Source organism: Lissotriton vulgaris, chromosome 1_1 (genome assembly GCF_964263255.1).
Source record: "Lissotriton vulgaris chromosome 1_1, aLisVul1.2, whole genome shotgun sequence".
NCBI lineage: Eukaryota > Metazoa > Chordata > Amphibia > Caudata > Salamandridae > Lissotriton > Lissotriton vulgaris.
The window spans coordinates 1,159,065,412-1,159,089,563 of NC_141685.1; the positions used below are offsets into that span (position 1 = coordinate 1,159,065,412).

A 24,152-nucleotide genomic window follows, 5' to 3' on the forward strand; every position below is an offset into this window, starting at 1 on the left:
CACCACCCCCAGATAAATAATCCAAACTGCTAGAAGCATCAGGCAAAAGGGTAGCTGCGCAAGCGGCCAATCACTGGCGCATAGCTAATACTCAGGCACTACTGGCTAGATATGATAGGGCTCTCTACGACCAATTAGAGACCCTACTGCAGCATTTGCCAGACCAATATAAAGCCCAAGCAAATAACCTCATTCAAGAGGGGAAATTGATAACAAATGCCTCAATTAAATGTGCACTTGACGCAGAAGACACTGCTTCAAGATCCATTAACACCAGTGTACTGCTCAGATGACATGCCTGGCTACGCATTTCAGGCTTTAAGCAAGAAGTCGAGACAACAATTTAAATCAGCCGTTCAATCAAGAACACCTTTCTGGGCCGGCTGTGGACACAACTCTTGAAAAATTGAACAAAGACACAGAGACTGCAAAGTCCATGGGAGCCTTACAGTCTCCACAAACACGTGGTTCCTTTCACCGCTCCTTTTATAGAGGAGCCTCTAAAAACATCAGTACAGACACTTCATCGTCATTTAAAACTACCACTCAAACATCCCCAAACAGAGGATATTTTAGAGGAAGTTACAGAGGGAATAATTACAAAGGAAGAGGACGAGGTAACAATAACACTCGCACCTCCACTCCCCCCAGGCCATTCCACTCCAGTCAGGGGAAGATTATCACAGTTCCTACCTGTCTGGAATTCCATCACAACAGACAAGTGGGTAAGACAGATTATCCAATATGGTTACTGCCTCGAACTTACAGCTACCCCCCCTACCTCGAACTTACAGCTACCCCCCCCCCCTCCCAAACATACCACCCAAGCACCATCCCATGTCCACAGAACATCTTACACTATTAAAACAAGAAGTTCTCTCCCTGCTTCAAAAGCAAGCTATAGAGCCAGTACCCTTGCTCCATCAGGGTACAGGAGTCTACTTCCTGGATTTCTTAATCCCCAAAAATGATGGGACTCTAAGACCAATACTCAATCTTAGACCCCTCAATCTGTACATACACTCTGATCACTTTCACATGATAACCCTCCAACAAGGAGCCTTCCTTGCCACACTAGATCTCAAGGACGCATACTTCCACATTTCCATACATCCTTCTCACAGGCAGTATCTAAGGTTTGTGGTGGACGGACAACATTATCAGTTCAAAGTCCTTCCATTCGGGGTAACCACTGCACCCAGAGTGTATACCAAATGCCTAGCAGTAGTAGCAGACCACTTCCGAAGGCAACACATTCATGTCTTCCCATCTCTAGACGACTGGCTAATAAAAGCCAGATCATCCGACCAGTGTGCTCAACACACTCATCAAACCATACAAACACTCCACGACTTGGGATTCACAATCAACTACACCAAGTCGCACCTTCAGCCCGCTCAGATACAGCAATATCTAGGGGCCACAATAAACACTTCTACGGCTCTAGCATATCCCAATCCAACCAGGATATCCAGTATACAGACTCTCATTGCCAAATTTCCGACACAACACTCTCTCCCAGCCAGAGTGTTCATGCAACTAATATTCATGATGGCATCTTGCATCTTTATTGTACCCTCTGCAAGACTTCAAATGCGTCCCTTATAGGAATGTCTAGCACATCAGTGGAATCAGGCTCACGGACAACTTACAGATCTGGTGTTGGTGGACAGCCGCACACACCGCTCTCTGCAATGGTGGAACACAACAAACTTATCCAAGGGGCGACCGTTCATCGAGCCAGTTCTACAGATAGTTCAAACTACGCACGCATCACTCACAGGATGGGGAGCCCATCTCCTCAATCACACCACTCAAGGCAAATGGACCACTCAACAGAAAGTGCTCCATAGCAATCATCTGGAACTATCAGCAATATTCCTAGCTCTAAAATCATTCCAACTCCATGTACAAAACAAGGCTGTCCTCATCCGACGGACAACATGACAGCCATGTATTACATACAAAAACAAGGAGGCACATATTCTCTGCAGCTGTCCCAGCTCGCACAGAACATTTGGAGGTGGGCCATTCCGCAAAACATATACCTCCCTGCAGAACATCTTCCACGAGTTTACAATCAGATTGCGGATCTGTTAAGTCGACAGACACAACAGATTCACAAATGGGAACTACATCCACAAGTTCTTCTACCATTTTTCCAAATGTGGGGCCAAGCAGACATAGATCTGTTTGCCACACACAAAAACGCGAAATGCCCAACCTTCGCCGCCACGTTTCCACACCCGCTATCCAAGGGCACTGCAATATGAGGTCAGGCAGATTTGCATACGCTTTTCCGTCACTCCCACTGATTCCATTAGTGGTACGCAAGCTCCGACAACAGTCTCTAAAGTTGATCTTAGTAGCTCCCACATGGGCACGTCAACTGTGGTTCACCACACTGTTGGAACTCTCACTAGTCCCTCACCAGAAACTACGCCTCTCTCCATCACTACTAAGGCAGAACCGTGGAGAAATAAGGCACCCGATCCAACTTAGTTGAATCTAGCAATCAGGCTCCTAAAGTCCTAGAGTTCGGTTACCTTAACCTTCCGCCGGACTGTATGAACATCATTAAAGAAGCCAGGCGACCTACAACCAGAGCTTGCTATGCAGCAAAATGGAAGAGATTTGCCATTTACTGCACTAACAAGCATATCGATCCACTGGATGTGTCCATCCAGAACATCATTTTCTATTTACTAAATTTGCAAATATGTAATTTGGCATACTCATCCATACGTCTACATCTAGCAGCACTTGCCGCTTACTTACAAAACAGACAACACTTGTCACTTTTTAGAGTCCCAGCAATTAAACCCTTTATGGAAGTCCTTAAAAGAATCATTCCTCCTAGATTGCCACCCTCTCCGGTGTGGAATCTCAATATTGTTCTTACTAGGCTCATGGGACCCCCATTTGAACCTTTACATAAATGTGAACTTCAGTTCCTCACATGGAAAGTAGCTTTCCTTATCGCAATCACCTTTCATAGAAGAGTAAGTGAGATCCAGGCCTTAACCATACAAGAGCCCTTCTTACAAATACATTGTAACAAGGTAGTTCTCAGAACAAATCCAACATTCCTTCCTAAAGTCCTCTCTGCTTTTCATCTTAACCAATTGGTAGAATTACCAGTGCTTTTTCAAAACCCAGAATCCGTAGCAGAGAGAGCTCTTGACACGCTAGACGTCAAAAGAGCTCTACTTTATTAAATTGACAGGACTAAAACCTTTTGAAAAATAAAACAATTGTTTGTAACTTTCTCTCCACCGCATAAAGGTAATCCTATCTCTAAAGCTGGGATTGCAAGGGAAATTGTTAAATGTATACAAATATGCTACCAAAAAGCCAAACGCACATTAACAGTTCCGCCTAGGGCGTATTCAACACCCAAACTAGGGGCTTCTATGACATTCTTAGGGAACATTCTCCTAGAATCTGTAAGGCAACAACATGGTCTACAACACACACCTTCACAAAACACTATTGTGTTGATGTACAAGCCAAGCAACAAGCTTCTGTGGGCCAAGCTGTTCTTAAAACACTTTTTCAAACTACTGCACCCGATACAGGTGACCATTGCTAGGGGAGATACTGCTGTACAGTCTATGCAAAGTGTACTCTCTGCAGCTCATATGCCTCAAACGGAAAATGCTACTTACCAGTATGTTTCTGTTCTTGGCATGTAGAGCTGCAGAGTAGTGCACGCCCACCCCCCTCCCCGGGACCTGTATCTGTTCCAGTAATATCTTACTTAGATATACTCACATGGACACCTTTTTCTTTTCTACTAACTCCATAATTTCCCATCATGGTGAAAAACAATCTAAGGATGGAGTCGATGCCCATGCGCACTATCGTCCAAGGGAGTAGCCACCTATCTCTTGACTACAAAAACTTCTTCCAAGACAACAACAAGGTGCAACCATCCGAGCCCAACACCAGATGGCGATCTAATCCACAGTGTACTACTCTGCAGCTCTACATGCCAAGAACAGATGCATACTGGTAAGTAGCATTTTCCTTGTTATCTGCTAAATCACTTTTACTAGTTGGGAAAGCTTTTCCGACTTGTCAAAGGGTTAATGCTTCTTATTTCGAATCGCAAATAAAAAGGGGTGCCCGTATTTCTGCCATTCGGTTGCTTAGTGTAAAATTGTACTGTATTTTGTATTTCATTCCTTTGTTTTCCTTCTGCTTGTATTGTTGCCCCCCCTGTGCTGTTTTCCCCTGCGCCCACCCGCCCCGCTCCCCGCCACCGGGAGTGTGGACACGCCCCCTTCTTTCTGTGCCCTCCCCGCTCCCGCCTCCCAGCTGCTCCTCCCACCCTGCACTTGGCCATAAATGGCGACCGTGCGGCACAGGTGAGTGTGACCTATTCGTAGGACACCCCCGCGCCGCACGGCCACCAGCTGTCGCGTGTGCCCCCCGCCTGCCGCTGCTCTCAGCCTCGCTGAGCCTTCCCTCCTTCTGGCCACGCCCCCCGCAGCCGCTCGTTGTTGTCCCGTATTTCTGCCATTCGGTTGTTTAGTGTAAAATTGTACTGTATTTTGTATTTCATTCCTTTGTTTTCCTTCTGCTTGTATTGTTGCCCCCCCTGTGCTGTTTTCCCCTGCGCCCACCCGCCCCGTTCCCCGCTTCCCGCCGCCAGGAGTGTGGACACGCCCCCTTCCTTCTGTGCCCTCCCCGCTCCCGCCTCCCAGCTGCTCCTCCCTCCCTGCACTTCGCCATAAATGGTGACCGTGCGCCCGCGCAGCGGGCGCGCCGATTGAGCGCCGAAGGTGCGCCAAAGGTAAGCCCGTCTGCGCCCGTCCGTGCCTGGACCGCGCCCAGTGCCAGGACCCCTGGCCCCCGCCGACACCAGCCCACCCGCCGGACCTACGACGCCACCGTACTCTACGCACTCCACGCCGGTCGAATCCCGGGCTGCTATCGAGCCACCCCGAGACGCACCCACGGACCCTTCTGCTGCCACTCCTGCAAGTTCACCTGCATTCGGACCTGCACTACACCAGCACCGACCAAGCCGAGCACCAGCAGCAACCACCTCAAGTGCATCCTGCTCAACACCCGCTCCATCCACAGACACGCCGTCGAGCTCTGGAACCTGCTCGACACCACAGCCCCAGACGTCGCCTTCCTCACGGAAACCTGGATGAACGCCTCCTCAGCGCCTGACATCGCCATCGCCATCCCGGATGGCTACAAGATCATCCGGAGGGACCGCGTCAACCAGACAGGAGGAGGCATCGCCATCATCCACAGGAACACCATCCGCATCACGACCAACACGGACGACACCCTCGCACCCGCCGAATACCTGCACTTCCAGATCCACGTCAACCTCAAGACCACCCTCAGAGGCACCCTCATCTACAGACCCCCGGGACCACGCACACAATTCAGCGAAGACATCGCTGACTTCATCAGCCCGCACGCCCTCCTCCCCACTGACTACATCCTCCTCGGGGACCTCAACTTCCACCTGGAGAACAACAACGACCGCAACACCACCACCCTGCTGGACAACCTCGCCAACCTCCGTCTCAAGCAGCTGGTGTCCACCCCCACCCACTACGCCGGACACACACTCGACCCCATGTTCTCATCCAGCAAGGACATCACCTTCAGCCACGCCACCGGACTCCACTGGACGGACCACAGCTGCGTCCACTTCAGCTTCAGAAGGACCACGATCCACCACCACCAGCAACAGGTTGCACGCAGAAACTAGAACAAGATCACAGCCGACCAGCTCGCGACTTCCCTGAGCATGAACCCTCCCACCAGCACAACGAACCCAAGCCAGGCGGCCACCAACCTCGCGAAGTGGATCAGCAATTACGCAGACAACCTCGCCCCTCTGAAGACCCCGCCTAGCAGACCCAGCAGCAAGGAAGCCCTATGGTTCACCGACGAACTCAAGAGCTCCAAGAAGACCTGCCGAGCACTCGAGAAAGCCTGGCGCAGAGACCCAACACCGAACAACATGACTGCCCTCAAGCTCGCCACCCAAAAACACCACCAACTGATCCACGCCACCAAGAAAACTGCATTCAAGGAACGACTGGACAACAACACACACAACAGCAAGGAACTCTTCAACATCGTCAAAGAGCTCTCCAACCCCAACGCCGGAAACGACATCACCCCTTCGCAAGACCTCTGCAACTCCCTCGCCTCCTACTTCCACAACAAGATCGCGGACATACACAACAGCTTCAGCACTCAACCGACGCACGCCACGACTGAACCACCGCCCCCCACCACCACCCTCCGCACCTGGACCCCGATCAGCACCGAAGACACCATCCGCACGATGAACTCCATCCACTCCGGATCTCCGACCGACCCCTGCCCTCACCACGTCTTCAACAAGGCCGACGCTGTCATCGCACCCCACCTGCGGGACATCATCAACACCTCCTTCGACACCGCTACCTTCCCGGAGAGCTGGAAGCACGCCGAACTCAGCGCTCTACTTAAGAAGCCATCAGCCGACCCCACCGACCTCAAGAACTACCGCCCCATCTCGCTGCTCCCATTTCCTGCAAAAGTCATCGAGAAGACAGTCAACAAGCAGCTGGCCGCCTTCCTCGAGACGAACGGATCCCTCGACCTCTCGCAGTCTGGCTTCCGGGCCAACCACAGCACTGAGACCGCCCTGATCGCAGCCACCGACGACATCCGAGCCCTGCTCGACAACAGAGAAACAGCGGCCCTCATCCTCCTAGACCTCTCCGCGGCCTTCGACACTGTCTGCCACCGTACCCTGTTTGCCCTGTTCCCATCATGCACTGGGACAGGAACAGACTAATTTGCATGTAGCCAGGTTCTGAGCTGGGATGGTGCAGTGAGCTAAAAAACGGTGATGGATCAAGCCCTGATCTTTGGACTGGGTAAGAGTGGTCTGCTTAATTCAGAGACTCTGTTCATCACCACCCCCTTTTCTGAATCATTTTGTCCACCATAAGCGTGGAAGGGTATACTCAGATGTGAGTCCCTTGCTCATTGCACCATCAGGATTCAAGCAAGCCGGGCCGACGACGGCTGCAATGCCAGAAACCGGTCCCCGGAAGCTTGTTTCCTTCCCAGTATAAGAATTGGCTTGGTAGTTTGGTTTGCCCTGTTCCCATCATGCACTGGGACAGGAACAGACTAATTTGCATGTAGCCAGGTTCTGAGCTGGGATGGTGCAGTGAGCTAAAAAACGTTGATGGATCAAGCCCTATCTTTGGACTGGGTAAGAGTGGTCTGCTTAATTCAGACACTCTGTTCATCACCACCCCCTTTTCTGAATCATTTTGTCCACTATAAGCGTGGAAGGGTATACTCAGATGTGAGTTCCTTGCTCATTGCACCATCAGGATTCAAGCAAGCCGGGCCGACGAGGGCTGAAATGCCAGAAACCGGTCCCCAGAAGCTTGTTTCCTTCCCAGTATAAGAATTGGCTTAGTAGTTTGGTTTGCCCTGTTCCCATCATGCACTGGGACAGGAACAGACTAATTTGCATGTAGCCAAGTTCTGAGCTGGGATGGTGCAGTGAGCTAAAAAACGGTGATGAATCAAGGCCTGATCTTTGGACTGGGTAAGAGTGGTCTGCTTAATTCAGACACTCTGTTCATCACCACCCCCTTTTCTGAACTGTACCCTAGTGCAGCGCCTCCGAACGTCGGAATCCAGGAGAAGGCACTGGAATGGATCATCTCGTTCCTCGCCGGAAGGACGCAGAGGGTCCGCCTCCCCCCGTTCAGATCAGAAGCCACCGAAGTCATCTGCGGCGTTCCTCAAGGCTCCTCGCTCAGCCCAACCCTCTTCAACGTCTACATGAGCCCCCTCGCAGCCAAAGCACGCCAACACAACCTCAACATCATCTCCTACGCCGACGACACCCAGCTGATCCTCTCCCTCACCAACGACCCCGCCACCGCCAGAGCCAACCTGCACGAAGGGATGACAGACGTAGCCAAGTGGATGATGAACAGCCGCCTGAAACTGAACTCGGACAAGACGGAAGTCCTCATCCTGGGATCTTCACCCTCCGCCTGGGACAACTCCTGGTGGCCCCCCGCCCTGGGCAGCACACCCAAACCAACAGACCACGCACGCAACCTGGGCTTCATCCTGGACTCCTCCCTCTCCATGACCAGACAAGTCAACGCCGTCTCCTCGTCATGCTTCAACATCCTGCGCATGCTACGTAAGATCTTCCGGTGGATCCCCACCGAGACCAGGAAGACGGTCACCCAGGCCCTCGTCACCAGCCGTCTGGACTACGGCAACTCCCTCTACGCCGGAACCACTGCCAAACTCCAGAAGAGACTCCAGCGGATTCAGAACGCCTCAGCACGACTCCTCCTGGACATCCCCCGTCGCAGCCTCGTCTCCGGACACCTGAGAGATCTGCACTGGCTCCCGGTCAACAAGAGAATCACCTTCCGTCTCCTCTCCCACTCACACAAAGCCCTACACAACCAAGGCCCAGGATACCTCAACAGCCGCCTCAACTTCTACGCTCCCACACGCCAGCTTCGATCGACCGGCCACGCCCTCGCCGCCGTCCCCTGCATCCGAAGAGCCACCACAGAAGGAAGGTCCTTCTCCTACCTGGCCGCCAAGACTTGGAACTCCCTCCCGACCCACCTCTGCCTGACCCAGGACCACCTTGCCTTCAGGAAGCAGCTCAAGACCTGGCTGTTCGAGCAGTAGCGGACCCCCCCTCCCCTAGCGCCTTGAGACCCTCCGGGTGAGTAGTGCGCTATATAAATGCTTTGATTGATTGATTGATTGATTGCAAATTGTCGCCCTCCTACTTCACAAACGTGCTGTGGTGCAGACGCTCGGAGAAAAAACTGCAGTCCAACCAGGAGCATGCACATTTCTCTCTAGGTAGATGGACCCTCCGCTCCGTGGTCAGCTGCTTCTAGCTCGTCTTAGACGTTCACACATCCTGCAGGGTTTGTGCACTCCTTCCCTCTCAGCAGGCAAGTTAGCTTCTAGGTTAAAGAACAGTATATGTTTCAACACCCAGGCTAATATGCTGCATTGTTAAATACATATGAGGTCCCAAAGGTGAGATCGATGCATTGCAAATGCTTGGTTTAGAATAGAGTGATTGCAGTCTTCCCGCAATCTAGCCCATCCCGATCCCCCTATTATTACAACCTGTTTTGTATCTCTTACGGCAGTGCCTCGTTGTGCCGTACTAATTATTCATGATGTGCCTCCATGCAGGGTGTGCCGAGATATAGCGGTAAAAGGAGTATACATAGTGCGTGGTGCTGTACATGAAATTACATGATTTGCTGCTGGGTTTGGTATGCCAGGAATTCGCAGATCAAGAAGTAAGCGCCATGTATAATATGGGTACAATGCGCGTAGTAGGCAGCAGTCCCCTCCCTTCGGAACTTACTTTAGCGATGGTCTAGGTAATGCCAACAAGGAGAGATCTCACTGCCTGAATAAATGTAGTTAAAGTGCTTATCGTCACTGATATATATATATACACACGTACAGAAAACTGATACTCCACAATATGAGACACAAAATTATCAAATCCGAGTTATCCAATTTTTTACATACATCACAGAAAGTGAAAATGTTTGAAGGTTAATACATGATGACGAAAACAATGAATAACGCGCTGCAGTTTTTATTTCCATCTGTTTCTCCCTGATTTAAATAATGTCAACAAGAAATTAATCTTGTCAAACGATTTGTACCAACTATTGCTTTCTAGTGATGAAATGACACTGAGTTGACACCTTTATGCCCACTATCCAGCCACCGTGGGTCTCTGTGTTATCAACTTTGTTGTTCAAAGGGGGTTCTTGTTTTATTTAAATGTCTATGTTGAGAATTTGTTGAACCTATATATTTTAGGACGTATGTGTATGTGTGGGTATGCACTGGTCTGTATGAACGATTGTGTTGTTGCTGTGTTGGTTGCGCCTGGGTTATTCATTGTTTTCGTCATCATCTATTAGCCTTCAAACATTTTCACTTTCTATGATGTATTTAATAAGTTTGGTAACTCTGATTTGATAATTTGGGGTCTTATATTGCGGAGTATCAGTTTCCTGTATGTATGTATTTATATATATTTAATTACCAATTTGGAGCCAGGGGTGAGAGTCTCTGCTGCTGTCCAAAACTCTTCCAGATCCAGCTTCCTAAATGCGGGCCTGATATGCAGAAGCCAGGATATGGACGCGAGTACCGGATAGAGCTAATACATTTTCACGGTTCGAGGGTGGGGGAGATCCAAATCCTAAACTGGTTCAACAGGGTCTGTGAGCTGTGCTTTCCAAGTGACTTCCTAAGTGCCAGGTCGAAGTACAGTGGAACCAGAGGAGTACTCTTTGGGAGCACAAATATCTGTTTGATAAAGTTGTGCTTTGTATGTGAAAGAATGTTACAATTTGCATTACCCCATATCTCTGCTCGATATACTGCTGCCCCCAAAGCATTTATATTGTAGTTCTCAATCGCTGGTACAACTTTCTTGGAAAGAATTTTGTTTTATATCTTTAACAATCGAGAAGAACATTGTATAAGCATGCAGTCAACTCTTTGGACCTGCTTGGATCAATCTCGGCTGGGTGTTAGCCTTAGAAAATCAAAGTTGGATACCTGTTCTATTGGGTCCGCGTTAACAACTAGTATGCATTTGCAAGTTTTAGCTCTAATAGGTTTAAAAAACAATTGTTTTCACGCTATGCGTTCTAATCCCTGCTCATTGCAAAAAATATTGAAATCATCTAGGAGTTGCTGTAGAGCTTTAAATGATTTGGAAATTAGGAGAGTGTCCTACGCAAAAAGCAAGGTGGGCATCACAGCCATCCCTGTCTAACACACACAAGTCACATTCATACATACCTCCTGGAGTTGTCCAGGCATTCCACAGTACTGGCCATGGATACGTCAATTTCTGAAGGGAGTGGGTGGGCATAATATTCCCCTGGCCCCCAGACTAGAACTGCAGAGAGTAAGGAATGCCTGGGAGGGTAACACTGGCTCCCAGTCCAGTCCAAAGTACCTTTATTTCAGATATACTCATAAAAGCAGAAAACAAACATCATTTATACATACAGAATTAAAAGGTTCCTTAACTGGATTGTACATATTTAAAAGAATTAAGTTAAAAAATTTGAATCTATCCGAGGCTTTCCCGATCCAGAGAGGCCCCACGCCAGGGTGACCCGCTCTCGCCACTCTTATTTGCACTGGTGATGGAGCCCCTGGCGTCACATATCCGTCAGGACCCTCTCATCCGGGGTTGGGCCTGGGATCCGAGCCAGGTCGACAAGATAGCACTCCATGGGGACGACGTTCTGCTTTACCTGGCGGACCCGGATTGTTCTGGCCTTAGATGCCTGGAGGTTCTCTCAGCGTTTAAACGGGTCTCAGGGCTCCGACTTAACCCGGCAAAATCAACCTTGGTCCCTCTACACCCCTCTCGGGCGTGTTTTGATTGGAGGCGGTAATTCCCCTCCGGAGGCAATCATTCAAATACCTGCGCTTATGGGTCACCCTCCTGCCTGAGCTCGAATGGGCCTTGAATGTTGCACCCCTGGTCGCGCGGATGAAGACAGACCTCAAGAACTGGCAGACCCTTCCCTCAACCCACTGGGCAGGAGTGCGCTTTTTAAAATGATGGTCCTCCCCCGCTTCCTTTACATCTTGCAGAACATCACCATCCACCTCCGGGAACTAGACGGCGCACTCACCCGGTTTCTGTGGGGGGGCCACGAGACTCATCGTGATCCACGACTGGTTTGCCGGTGGCTGGTCTGACCCAGCTTATCGGGTGGAGCTTAGAACAATGGAGTTCGCGCGGATCCAGGGGTTCTTATATGGCTTCAACTGCCACAGGATCTACCCTCAGTCACAAGGTCGGTGCTCATGGCCCGGCGTACCGCACTCCGCCATGTGCAATGGGATCGGAAGTTCACTAGACAAACACCGTTGAGGAGCAGGGCTTGGCTGCAGGAGGTCTCGTCCTTGCGGGGGTTCCACCGCTGGGACCTTGTGGGAATCTCGCTGCTGGGCGACGTGTGGGTGGAGGACCACATCAGATCCTTTGCTGACTCACTCCCAATTCTATAAATACCTTCAACTTAGACACGCTCTTCACGTACACACTCTATCTGCCACCTCTCTCCCAAAATTCAGCCCCCTGGAAGCTCAGGTGATGATGGGGAACCTGGGTAGGGGGTGTGTCTCATATTTACCGGTCACTAGTGAATAATGGCCCTGAATCCCTGGACCCTCTTCGGAGCGTTGGGAGGGGTGGGTGGGCCTCTTGGAAGAGGCGGACTGGGGCAACGCCCTTATGGCACCCAAAACCCTGAACACATCCTCTAGGCTGCACCTGGTCCAGCTTTACTACCTTCACGCGGCCTATTTAACCCCGGCGCGACTCTTCCGGGCCCGGCTGCGATCCACACCGGCATGTGCGCGCTGCGACTCTGCCCCAGCAGATTTCTACCACATGGTGTGGCAATGCCCGGCGCTGGCGCCGTTCTGGCAGGGGGTGGAACTTGAGCTCACGCGGGCCCTGGGTTGGGAGATCCCCCATGATCCACTGCACGTGCTGCTGGGAGTGTTCGACAGGCTTGATGGATCAAGGGTGGACAAGCGCTTCCTGGGAACGGCACTAGCAGTGGCAAAAAGAGACATAGCAGCGCTCTGGTCCCGGGCGGAGGTGCCAACCGTGCAGAGATGTAGGAGGGGGGTGGACTAGTGTGGTGTACAGGAGGAATCCCTCTTTGAAGCCCGAGGTTGCCCTGAACTATTCGGCAAGGTGTGGGGCAAATGGTTTGGTTTACTGCCAGCGTGAGGACTCCAGTCATATTGTACAATCGCATCGCATGGGGATTTCCACACCCACTCAGGAGGGCTCATCTTCACCATAATAGACTGTGCATGACGAAATGTGTTTTGACTGCAATGCTTGACTTGCTGCCAATGATTTTTAATGTCATATCAGCTATTTACACTGGATTAAAAGTTCATTTACAATAACAATAAAAACAACATTCTATTTAGTCAATCATACTATATGGCCAAACTAGATAAGTTAAAATTGCTATTCACCCGAAATTACCCAAAATTTGAGTTCTGCTATTGAAATGAATGGCAGAGTACTGGTGCGTATAAACCTTTCAGCTTCAGCACTCCTGTTTGTGCCCAGTAGTTTCCACATTGGGGTAAGCCAAACTCGCCTAGGGGTTGCATATACAGGACAGGCGAAGAGCAGATGGGCAACTGTTTCCTTGTGACTCCCACAAGCCGGGCAGTTGTTATTGCTTGTATCAGTCCACCTGGAGGTCAGTGACTTTAGAGGTAGTGATCCTGCACTAAGTTGAAAATAGAGCTTCCTATCCCTTGGCCTGGTGATAATATTCCAATAAAATTCGAGTCTGGGAGTACGTTTTGTTCCTAGAAAAATCCCCGCCATGGTAGATGAATCGGTGCTGCCCCAAACATTATAAGCAGCCTGTTCCCAATACTTCTTCTTTAAGATGTTTTTAGAGGGGAAAGAAGCTTTTACTGGGTTTTCCTATAGCATTTTCATACACAAGCGAACTAGGCTATTTCTAACACCCCTTAGCCAGCCAATTTTATGAAAGCCATCAGATTTTATTACAACAAGAAATCCTGCGGCATATGATGAGAGTTCAAGTGTCGTCCACAACCTGCGCCAATATAAAATAGGGCGCAGCTTGGCGACATCTGCAATAGCTTTCCTACCCAAATCATATCTGAGCGGCGTTAGGGGAGTGCTTTGTGGGAGATTAGTAACACTACGAAGGAACTTATTTTCAGAAAGAGTTAGTGGAGCAACTTTCTCAAAGCCCCATAGGTTTGCGCCATAGAGCCATAACAGCTTTTAATTCATAAACTTTGAGGGCAGGCCTGATTGGTTTTGTTAATGACCTTTTATGCTCCAAACTTAAGGCTCCTGTAGATTGTCTGTGTTTTAGAGCAGCTATATCTATGTGACAATCCTGCTTAAGGTCCTTCTCTAGGTGGATGCCCAAATAGGTGAAAGCATTGACCATTTCAAGTGTTGACCATTCATAAAAACTTTTCCTTTAAAAATTCGATGCGGGTTAAAAGCAATAAATTTTGTTTTTACCACATTAACTTCCAGGCCTCGAGCAGCACAAAAATCTTCAAAAATTACTAAAGCTCATTGGAGGCCACTAGGAGTTTTGGAGATAATTAATGTGTCATCCGCAAACATTAAAATCAGAATTTTTGCACCAGCTAGGGATGGGGCATCTGTGTTTACTGGCAACAATCGGTCCACTATTCCATTAATATTCAACCCCGCGTTCAACTGGGAATTGGGTGGTGACCCTGCCCTGCCCACCCCATTGGATTTTAGCATAATTTGCTTCATGCAGCCTCATTACCAAAGTTAAAATCTCATCAGAAAGACTTAGTTCCATCAATGTCACACATAAATGGGAACGGGGAACAAGGTCAAAAGCTGCACGTAGATCAACAAAGGCAGCATAAAGGCTGCCTTTGCCCAATGTCACAGTCTTCCAATAAATAAGAATAAAATGGAAGACTTGATCGATGGTACTAATATATTTGCGAAAACCCTCTTGGAAGGGGGACAGTATACTACTCTCCTCAATCCAGTCTAAAATTTTACTCAGGATCATCCTCCCAACTACCTTTTGAATCGTATCTATCAGACTGATAGGTCTGTAGTTCCCCGGTTGAGTTTTATCGCCTTTTTTGTATACTGCAATTATCACTGCCCCTTTCCAGGAGACCGGGATCAGGGCGTCCTGGGCCGTTGCATGTGCCATCAACAGAATGGATCTGCCCCATCGTGCCTTATCGTGGAGAAAGTTGGAACCCAAAGGAGATAGGTCTATGAAAATGTGGTAAAGGCTAGACCCTTGTTAAGTATAAAGCACACAAATTGCCTAAACCACACTTACTTAAACGAAAAATTGTTTTTAGGTTAGAAAAATATTTATTACATTCCAACCTGGCATGCTTATTCAATGCCAATTATTTTTAACTTTTGAAATATATTTTTTACTTCGATAGGCAAAAATGAAACGGACTGTACATTAAATATTTACATCACTATACAATTGGTTTGATACACATAGAAACAAACAATGTCAAAATAATTTGTAAATCATCAAACATCCTACAAAGAAATTAATACATAACAAAGCACCAATATCATATACATATAGAGTCAATGATTGAAAAAATCGAAAGAATGGGGAATATAGTCAACTGAATGACTCAAAATTGATAATGTCTGGACTGGCTAATCCTAATGTTTTGTTAATAATGCTCTATACCACCAAAACTGCAGACGCGTTTCGAGACCAGGACAAGCGTCCCTGGGCTCTCATCAGGCTTTTATTCTTTGTGTCTGAAAGATGCAAAGAAAAAAGCGTTTTACTATTTTGATGGACTGAAAGCCTCTGTTCTAAAATTGCATACACTACTAGTTTGTACATGGATAGAATCTACATACCAGGCTCTTTTTATGGGGCGGAGAAGGCTTGTGGGACTTGTTATCAGAATGCGGAGAACCGAGGGGATCAATCGTTTTCTATGGGCAGGCAATTTTGTCTGAAAAAATCAGGGTATGAGGTATTTTTGCCCTAAAAGAATGATGGACAGGTGCACAACATTTTGAGCACAAGCAAACAGTACAAAGCTCATGGCATAGTGGCAGAACCGATAGCCAGATTTTATTGTTTTATAGTGTTTTTTTAATTTGGCATAAATTACATTTTCTTTGCCACTTACCACTCATTTTCCTACTTACTCTACATTTATTGTGAAGTGATACCAAAAAACAGTATCCAGTATGGCCTGAATGTTATCATTTGTAAGGCTATGGCAATGAGTAAGTCCACAAATTTACCCATTTTGCGATTGCCAGTCCAAATTTGAGAAACTACCCCCAAAAATATGTTGGCTGTGAAAAGAAGGTGATGGAACAAATTGTTGAAATTGTATTCTATACGTCATACCAAAAAGTGTTAGTTGATGGGAGGTTAAAAACATATGCATGAAAATGCCTGTTGCTGTTCTACAAGACCTGCATTTATTATCAATGTTTCGATTTGTATTTATGAAAGGAAATAGGGGTTAAAAATAAGCTATTTTGAAATTAATACGAGGTTTGTCTATTACTTGCAATGCAGAAAGTACGATGGATTTCAGACCAAACTAAATGCCAGGTTTGTAGTGAAAAGGAACAGTGTAAATCTGATTCCCGGTGTACTTGAATTTTAGATTTGGAATGAGTAGGTGGTATGGATTCAAATTGTTTGTGTGTATATATAAGGCGCCTTGACAGCAAGGGAAAGGTTAAGTGTCTAGTAAGATATACTTGGAGTGGAAGATTGTGCATGTGTAAGAGTAGACCTATATTGTGTACAAATCTTCTTGAGCAATTCATATTTAAGAGTGGAAGTGGTAGAGAGACCGTACCTAGGATGTATTTCAAATGAGGATAGAAAAAACATCCCTGCATTAACTGTTTAACCTGGATGATATTTTTCCTCACCCTGTCCTTCTCAAAAATGATCCATTTTGACAGTTTAATTTGTTTATTGTACCAAATGGAGCATTTTAGAAAAGCCTGCAGTGGAGAGACAGACCAGGCAATATTGGGACGTGCCAGGTGTATTGAGTTCTTAAGGGAGAAGAAAAAGACCTAGGGGTGTGAAATGTGAGCCATAGAATGGAATGAAAAGGGCAACTCCTTGAATCTTCCAATTTACACCGAACAGTCAAAGGAGTATCCTTATCCCTATCTAAATGAGGCAAGATTGTTTTACAAAACAAAAGTGGAATTATACATCTGGAAATTAGGGAAATCTTTTGGTTTACTCAATGAATGCAACAAAATATGTGCTCTCCACCCATTCCACACAAATTTACCAAGCACATTTTTAAGAGATTCTAAAATATTCTGAGGGAGCTTCACTCGAAGCATAGTTAAATAGGAATTTATGACAGGTAACATAATTTGGGTTGTATCTACTCTGCCTCATCAGGATAAATACAAAGGTGACCACTTATCTGAAATACCAAAGATTTTACGATGAGCATCCACTAAGTTAATCTGAGGGTCATCAGTTATAGCAATGGAGTTTGTTATCCCTAATACAGTTAGAATTCCAGTTGAAACCAGTGCCTGCAAACATTTCCCTTAGAGGTTATTTGTTTAGAGGAAGAACTGACCACTTATCAATATTTAAATTGTACCTGGATAAAATGGAATAAGTTGTTAAAAGATTAACAAAGGCAGGAATGGGAAGTTAGTGGATCCAAAAAATAAAAAATCAACATCATCTACATAGGCAATAATTGTAACGTATGTGTCTTTATGCTTAAAGCCAAGACAGGAATATGTCTGATGAAGATTCTCAAGAAAGGGTTCCAGTTACAGTATGAACAGTAAAGGTGATAAAGGGCATCCTAAGTAATGAAAATATGAAGATTGAAGTCCGTTAACATAAATGGATGTTTTAGGTGAGGAGTAAAGGAGGCTGATATGTCTTAGTATTCCCGGACCAAAGCCTTGCCATTTCAATGCAAGCATCATGAAGCTCCAATTGACGTGGTCAAAAGCCTTTTCTGCATCTGTGACAGCCACTACAAGTGTATTACCCTCTGATGTCAGATGTAAAATGTCCAAAAAAGCTCTGGAAAATTTGCCATATATCTGCCCCTCACAAAGCCTGACTGTACTGTTCTGATGAAATCTGAAATAAAACTATACATAGGGGCAAACATTTTGCAAATATCTTACAATCTGAATTGATCAGGGAAATGGGCCTGTACTTATCGCAAGACGATAGTTCTTTGTCTTTTTAGAGAATTAAGCAAATCGTAGCTTCTAAAAGAGTACCATATACCTCATTCTTGGAAATGAAATATTGAAATAAACATAATAAATGTGGTAACAGAATATGAGAAAAGCATGAGTAGAATTCAGCTGATAACCCATCTGGACAAGGGGTTTTGTCTTGTTGTAATTTAGCAAGAGTGTCTTTATTTTAGAAATAGAAATAGAGATCTTGTCATCTAATGAGGAAAGATCAACCCACTTATCTTGGTGTTTTCGAAGATAGTCAAAGAAAGTGTTTACAGCATCATCAGAAGGGGATTTTTCTGCTGTACATAAGGTTTGATAAAACTCTTCAAAGCACTTCAGAATTTCAACATCCCCAAAGTACATTTTTGTGACTTGACCTTCAAGTAGTTGGCAAGCATTATGCCAGCTTTATTGTGGCTGCCATAATATTTAACATTACTTTTTAACAGTACACTGGATGTGTCTTTAACTGATCTTTTATTAGAGTCTAACTTGGCCTGAATAAGGCTTTTCAATACAGTGTCAGACTTGGATGCAAAATATTCATGCTCGTGTTTTTTAATGAAGGTAACTAAAATTGAGGATTCCGTGAGGGCTTTCTTCATTTTGGTTGCAACATAATCACTAATATAACCCCTAGCTGTTGCCTTAAATGAATCCCAAAGTATTTTGGATTGAGAAGGATAGTGGAGGGATAGTGGAGGGATAGAAGAGGGAAAAAGGTTTGCATTTATATAGCTCTTGCTACCCCGGATGGGGTGTTGTAGCGCCTTTTCAGGGAGTAGCATGCTACTTCGGAACCCCTAAAGGATTAGTGGTGAATTAGTATACTGAAAATATGAAAGTAATTTGAGTGGTGTATATGTTAGTCAGATGACTTGGATTGGGAAAGATAGAGAAGGGAAAAAAGGTTTGCATTTATATAGCGCTTGCTACCTCTGATGGTGGGTTGAAGTGTTTTTTTGGCGAGTAGCTCGCTTCTCTGGGACCCATACAGTGTTACTGCTGAATTAGTTTAGTGAAATATGAAAACAATTTGAGTAGTGGGTATGTAAGACAGTTATTTAGATTGAGAAGGATAGCGAAGGGGTAAAAGAAATATATAGATGGCTGCTTGACCATGGGAATATGATGAATGTAGCATGTGCTGAATTCTGTCAATTTTTCAAGAAATGTGGATGTCTCCTTTCTGCCAGACCATTTTTTTTTATTGAGTGCCTTCCAGATTTTATTCCAGTATCTGATTCTTTAATGAAATTTAAGCAATCATGTAACTGTCAGATTATGAAACCATTAATTAAGATATACTTTAGCCTTTTTGAAACAGACCAATTTCTTTGTAATCATCTGTTTTTAAATGGCTTGCTACTAATAGTGGAAGGAATAACGTAAGATGTGTATTGATGACTGATGTGCCAAATGCATGCACTACAGAAAATAACGTGTTCACACGTTTCGATTTAATGTATTACCTTTTGAAGCCAATTGTCCAGCAAGCCTTCCAAATTAATGTTAATATCTTGATATCAGGTCATTCTGTGAGAGTGAATGTGTTTAAGATACTGCGGTGAGCCGAGGATTACAAAGCGCAAGTTCTGGCAAGCTAGTTCGTTACACAATGGTTGACTCTAACAAGGTGATAGATTATGTTTTGAGTAATAGCGCTTAATGGGGGTAATTGTCTGCCTTTGTCTTGACAAAAGCTTAAAAAGGCTGTATTTCAATAAACCTGTTCCTGTCGTGCTCCTATGTGCCCGGAGACACCCAAATTGTATTTCGTTTATTCTAATTCCTGGTGGGAATATTTTCAAAGATCCAGTCAGTTACACGTGTGATTCTTCCCAAACCTCTCAGATTGTGTTGTGTTCACATTTGCTTCCATAACGGAATGTATTTAATGCTTTCTTCTTCTCTTTACAGCTATTACTGACCCAAAAAGCTTTTATTTGTCGTGCGTCTGGAGTTTCATGTCCTTGAAGTGGGCCTTCTTGCTCAGCCTTTATTCTCACCGGTACAGGAAAGAATTTGCCGATATCAGCATCCTTAGTGATTTTTAATGTGTTCTGTCTTATTTTCCTCCTGTGTACGCCCCGTCGAGGGTTGCTTGCTCCTGTTCGTCTGAGTCTTTGGGTCATCAAGAATCGGACATATGCTGGGCTACAGCCACAGGAGAGGAGTGGAAGAAAAAGCCCGACCTCTGCTTGTACATCTGTCTTAAGCACTTTCTACCTATTTTATATTTTGAATCATCCATTAAGACTTTCTGATTTTGTAAATGACCTGTGTGGCCACCATATCTTCGAATGCCCCATATTATGCCAATTTCGTAAGTGAATTCATGTGGACATGGAACTTTAAGACAACTGATCATCCTGGTGTTTTTATTTCACTTGCACCACTAATTATGGTAGAACACGAACTTTTTATGGCTGTTATTTACATTGCAGCCGGGTGGTTACGACAATGCTTTGTGTGCGGACCTGATAGATTGGAAGAATATCAGACCCTGAGATGGTATATGCTGTCCAAGAGGAGTGCATTTATACTCCCATTTTAGAAAACTGCCCGCCCTCCAATCCCATGCTTCTTTTCCCAAGCCCAACTTTTTAAAATGTACTTGTCAGAGGACTGCTTGGATGTGAGAATCTCTTCTGGAAAGCATGACACTTTGGCTCGTCTCCAGTGCATCAAAACATCCAACAAGCAGGACCAAATGGAAAGTCTGCTTTACGTATCCCTTTTAACATAATGTTGAATGAATAAAGGCAAGAGTTTTGTAATTTGCATAGCTTGCACTGTATTTCCTGAACAGGATCTCCTCCATGCTTCGCTGTAAAAGAAAACGAGCATTGTGATACATTACCGTAATGTTCTATACAGAAGTGGTGTGATCCTTAGAACTTTTAAAACTATTATTTTATTATTTTATTTGTGTATGAGTGTGTACATAAAACTTCCTTCCTGGTCTTTAATCAAAGAGGACCTGTTTGTTCGCCAGAATATGTTTATGAGACTAATCAGTTTCATCATTGTTAAAATCTTTTTTTTTATTATCCCAATTAGCCTCGGTGTTCCTTTCATGTAATATTTTATTTTACCTTTCAATGATCTTTTTTTTCGATTGCCTGTAACACTTTTACTGATCTATGTAAAATATAAGTTAATGTAGTTGGCAACCTTTGTATTTTTAGTTGAATAAAATAAATTTGTTATTGAATTTCTAAAAATATTAGGGTAATAGATCATCTTGTTTTCAGTGGTTTATTGTGAGACAGTGAGTGTAACTAGCAGATCCCCCTACATCACCCACTAGCTAGAATGTTACCCCCACTTCACACTCTTATTAACTGAGAAAGCTAATTCATTTACAGCAATCTGAGGAATAATGATTTGCTGCGAGCACAAGAAAATATTTTCGCTGTCGGCGTTCTATCACTGATGCTCAAGTCAGATCATGCGTGACCACAAGTCTGCCGGATCCAAACACAGAATAATCCTATAGTTTAAGGGACGAGAATCCTGTCCCCCAACCTCCACCTACTATTTGCTGTGCAGAGGCCACAGTGTTAATTAAGCGTTTTTGTTGACACGTGGGTTCGCTGAAGCGTATCAAAGCATATTGCGCAATTGAAAAATAAACCTCAAGACTAACACTTACACCCACACTACACACCTTGAATTACTGTGTGACTGTGCACACTTAGTTATACTCTGCATACACTGGGATAGACGGGCCTCTCACAGCGCGTCCTAATCCGAATTCTATACACCACAGCCACCATTCTCTGTTCTTACACCAAAGGCGTGCAGGGAAACTTAGAAGAACCATGAGAAGTTGGACAAACTTTTGAGACGCATCTCCCTCCATTGAAGAAAATGTCTCCCACTGCTCTCAATACCCCTTGTATTCTTGGCCACTAATATTTTGATCTTACAGTATGTCTCATTTCCGCCATGCCACTCTTTGTCAAATGGAGCAAAGTACTAAGGTTGGTCTATTATTCGAGTCTGATAAGCCAACGGTGCTGTGGGATAGACTAGGCTAGAAAATTAATGGAAGGCTCCGTATTCTCTGCCACAATTGTACACAACCGAAATAAGGTGCCACAACCATGGAAAATGCAGACACCATTAACAGCAAGGACAACGTTTAAATATAACAATATCGGAATGTAGGTGCTTAAGTTTGTGCATGTAAGGCTGCTTCCATTTCTTGCACTGTGTGCAACATCCACATTTATGTGCTATTTGAATCCCTGCATAACTCTACTACCTTACCTCCTAAACTCATGCATATCATTCCCCCATGCTTCTCACAAAGGCCAGGGTACATCTGGTACGCTTGTACATCATACACATGTAGGGCACAAAGGGACCCGATTGAAAATCAAAGTGATTCCCTGACCTAGTCCGGACTACAAAGCACTTCATAAATTCTACATATGGAACAGGTTCTTGCATAAAAATGGAAAAAGTGAATAATGCCTTGCCAAGTGTAGCGAATGCACTTTATAAATACCAATGGAATACTCATGTACTCTGTATGCCAAACTGATCACTCTTTTCTGCTGAGCTTCGGGGAGCATTATGTTGTCCTGACAATATACCAATGCTCCTTCAGGCATCGAAGGTGGCCATAACATTAAGAATGCCACAACAATAATTAATCTGCAAAATGTATAACTTTTAAAGCTGCCTTACTATGGATCGCCTAGCTCTCCTACTTCCTGAAGTTGTAAATAAATTGACCAACAATCTGTGGTCCAAATGCTATTCAAATGAACTACCCGTCACATAACTATGAGATTACTGCACCTTCGTCCTCAGTAAGCCAAGTTTTCTTCAGAATGACAGAGCAATTGTACTTGTCATCATGAAGTATACCCAATGCAAACTTAATCGCTCTTTCTCTCCTACATTGAATCCGCATTAGCACTATCTCAGTCCCACTAGCGCTATTGTTGTCAGTGGTGATGTTTGTACCCAACATTAGTGCTTAGATAGTTTACTTTGTAGTAGTTTGAAACGCACTGTTGCATTCTAATGACTGATCAAACTGGTTCTTCTTTTAATTGAGTGGATCTTAGGGTGAGTTTATCTGCTAACCCTAAAACTAATTAACGACAGTATGTTTCCATTCATGAAATCAATTCAGACCGATTTTTACTGGCAGGACTTGCAACATAGCATTTATTCCTTTTTAGAGACGTATGTGTTTTATGCCCCCTCCATTAATAATCTGTCCAGTTTATTCTACAGTTTTTGCAACAATTTTTAAACATTTTAATTTTTAGCATCCAACTATTGATGCCTTTCACCTAACACTATACCACCCACTCCCACACATGCCACTGACCAGACTGTCTTGCTGAAAGTATGTCCCTTTCCCCAACATTCAACAAGTTGAACACTACTCAAAGGAAAAGCGAAAGCTAAGCTGGATGTCTTCATCAAAGTCTGGTATGTCCTTTCTTGCTAATAAACAGTGTTAAATATTTAGAATCCGTATGAATTAATCTTTATTGGTAATCACAGATAAATCTGATGTTCTGATAGGGACCTCCAACTGCAAATTACTCACCTTGTAGATTTCCCCAGACACCACACTGTATCCAGAAACTTTAATAACAATTCCCTTTTGTGTTAGTGGGTGGCATTGTACGGCTTCCCATCGGGTCTGTCCCGACTGGACGTGACACCAGGCCCCCTATATCTACACCAACTTGGCGCCCTGATGTCAGTTGCTTTATTTCGTGCCTGTCAATGCATATCCTGCACCCTAGATTCCTGTCAGACCTGACTGATTTTTTTCCGTCACCCCCTAAGACAACAAGGTTTAAACTGTGTTGTGATTTTATGGCACGACACGGAGGCCATATTATGCAAATCTCCTTTATTACCACAGCTCAGCAGCAATAATGGAATAGAACTTTGTGAACATTCTGAAGAGATGACTAGTCCCTCTCTGACCAGGTATCTTCCTTCTTTGTTGCTGCTGCTCAGAAAGATAAGTACTGCTCTTCAAGCTTAGCAACTTAACTTAAGATTAGCTTCATTATAACACTTGGTATTTACCTCTTTGTTTGTTAAACGCTATATGTAATGGTTATAACTATAATGATTTGAACTATAAGTCTTCTGTTTACCTTAACCGTATTTTTAATGTCAGCAGTAACTATGTACTTTATAGCTTTATTGTACTCGATCCCTTAATTCACTTGTTGTCCCTAGATCCCTGTGTTTCAGTTTCGGTACACTCCAG

At 45.1% G+C, this 24,152-nt stretch overlaps 1 protein-coding gene across 1 annotated transcript in view; it reads left to right on the forward strand.

Moving 5' to 3' along the window:
• SLC48A1 (solute carrier family 48 member 1) overlaps positions 1-21,130 on the forward strand; it is a 208,711-nt gene extending 187,581 nt beyond the window's left edge. Inside the window, exon 3 of the mRNA XM_086964149.1 lies at positions 19,811-21,130. Coding sequence (XP_086820275.1) covers positions 19,811-19,947 — 137 coding nt within the window. The 3' untranslated portion in view covers positions 19,948-21,130. The remainder of the gene's footprint in view (positions 1-19,810) is intronic.
• The last annotated feature ends 3,022 nt before the right edge of the window (positions 21,131-24,152 follow it).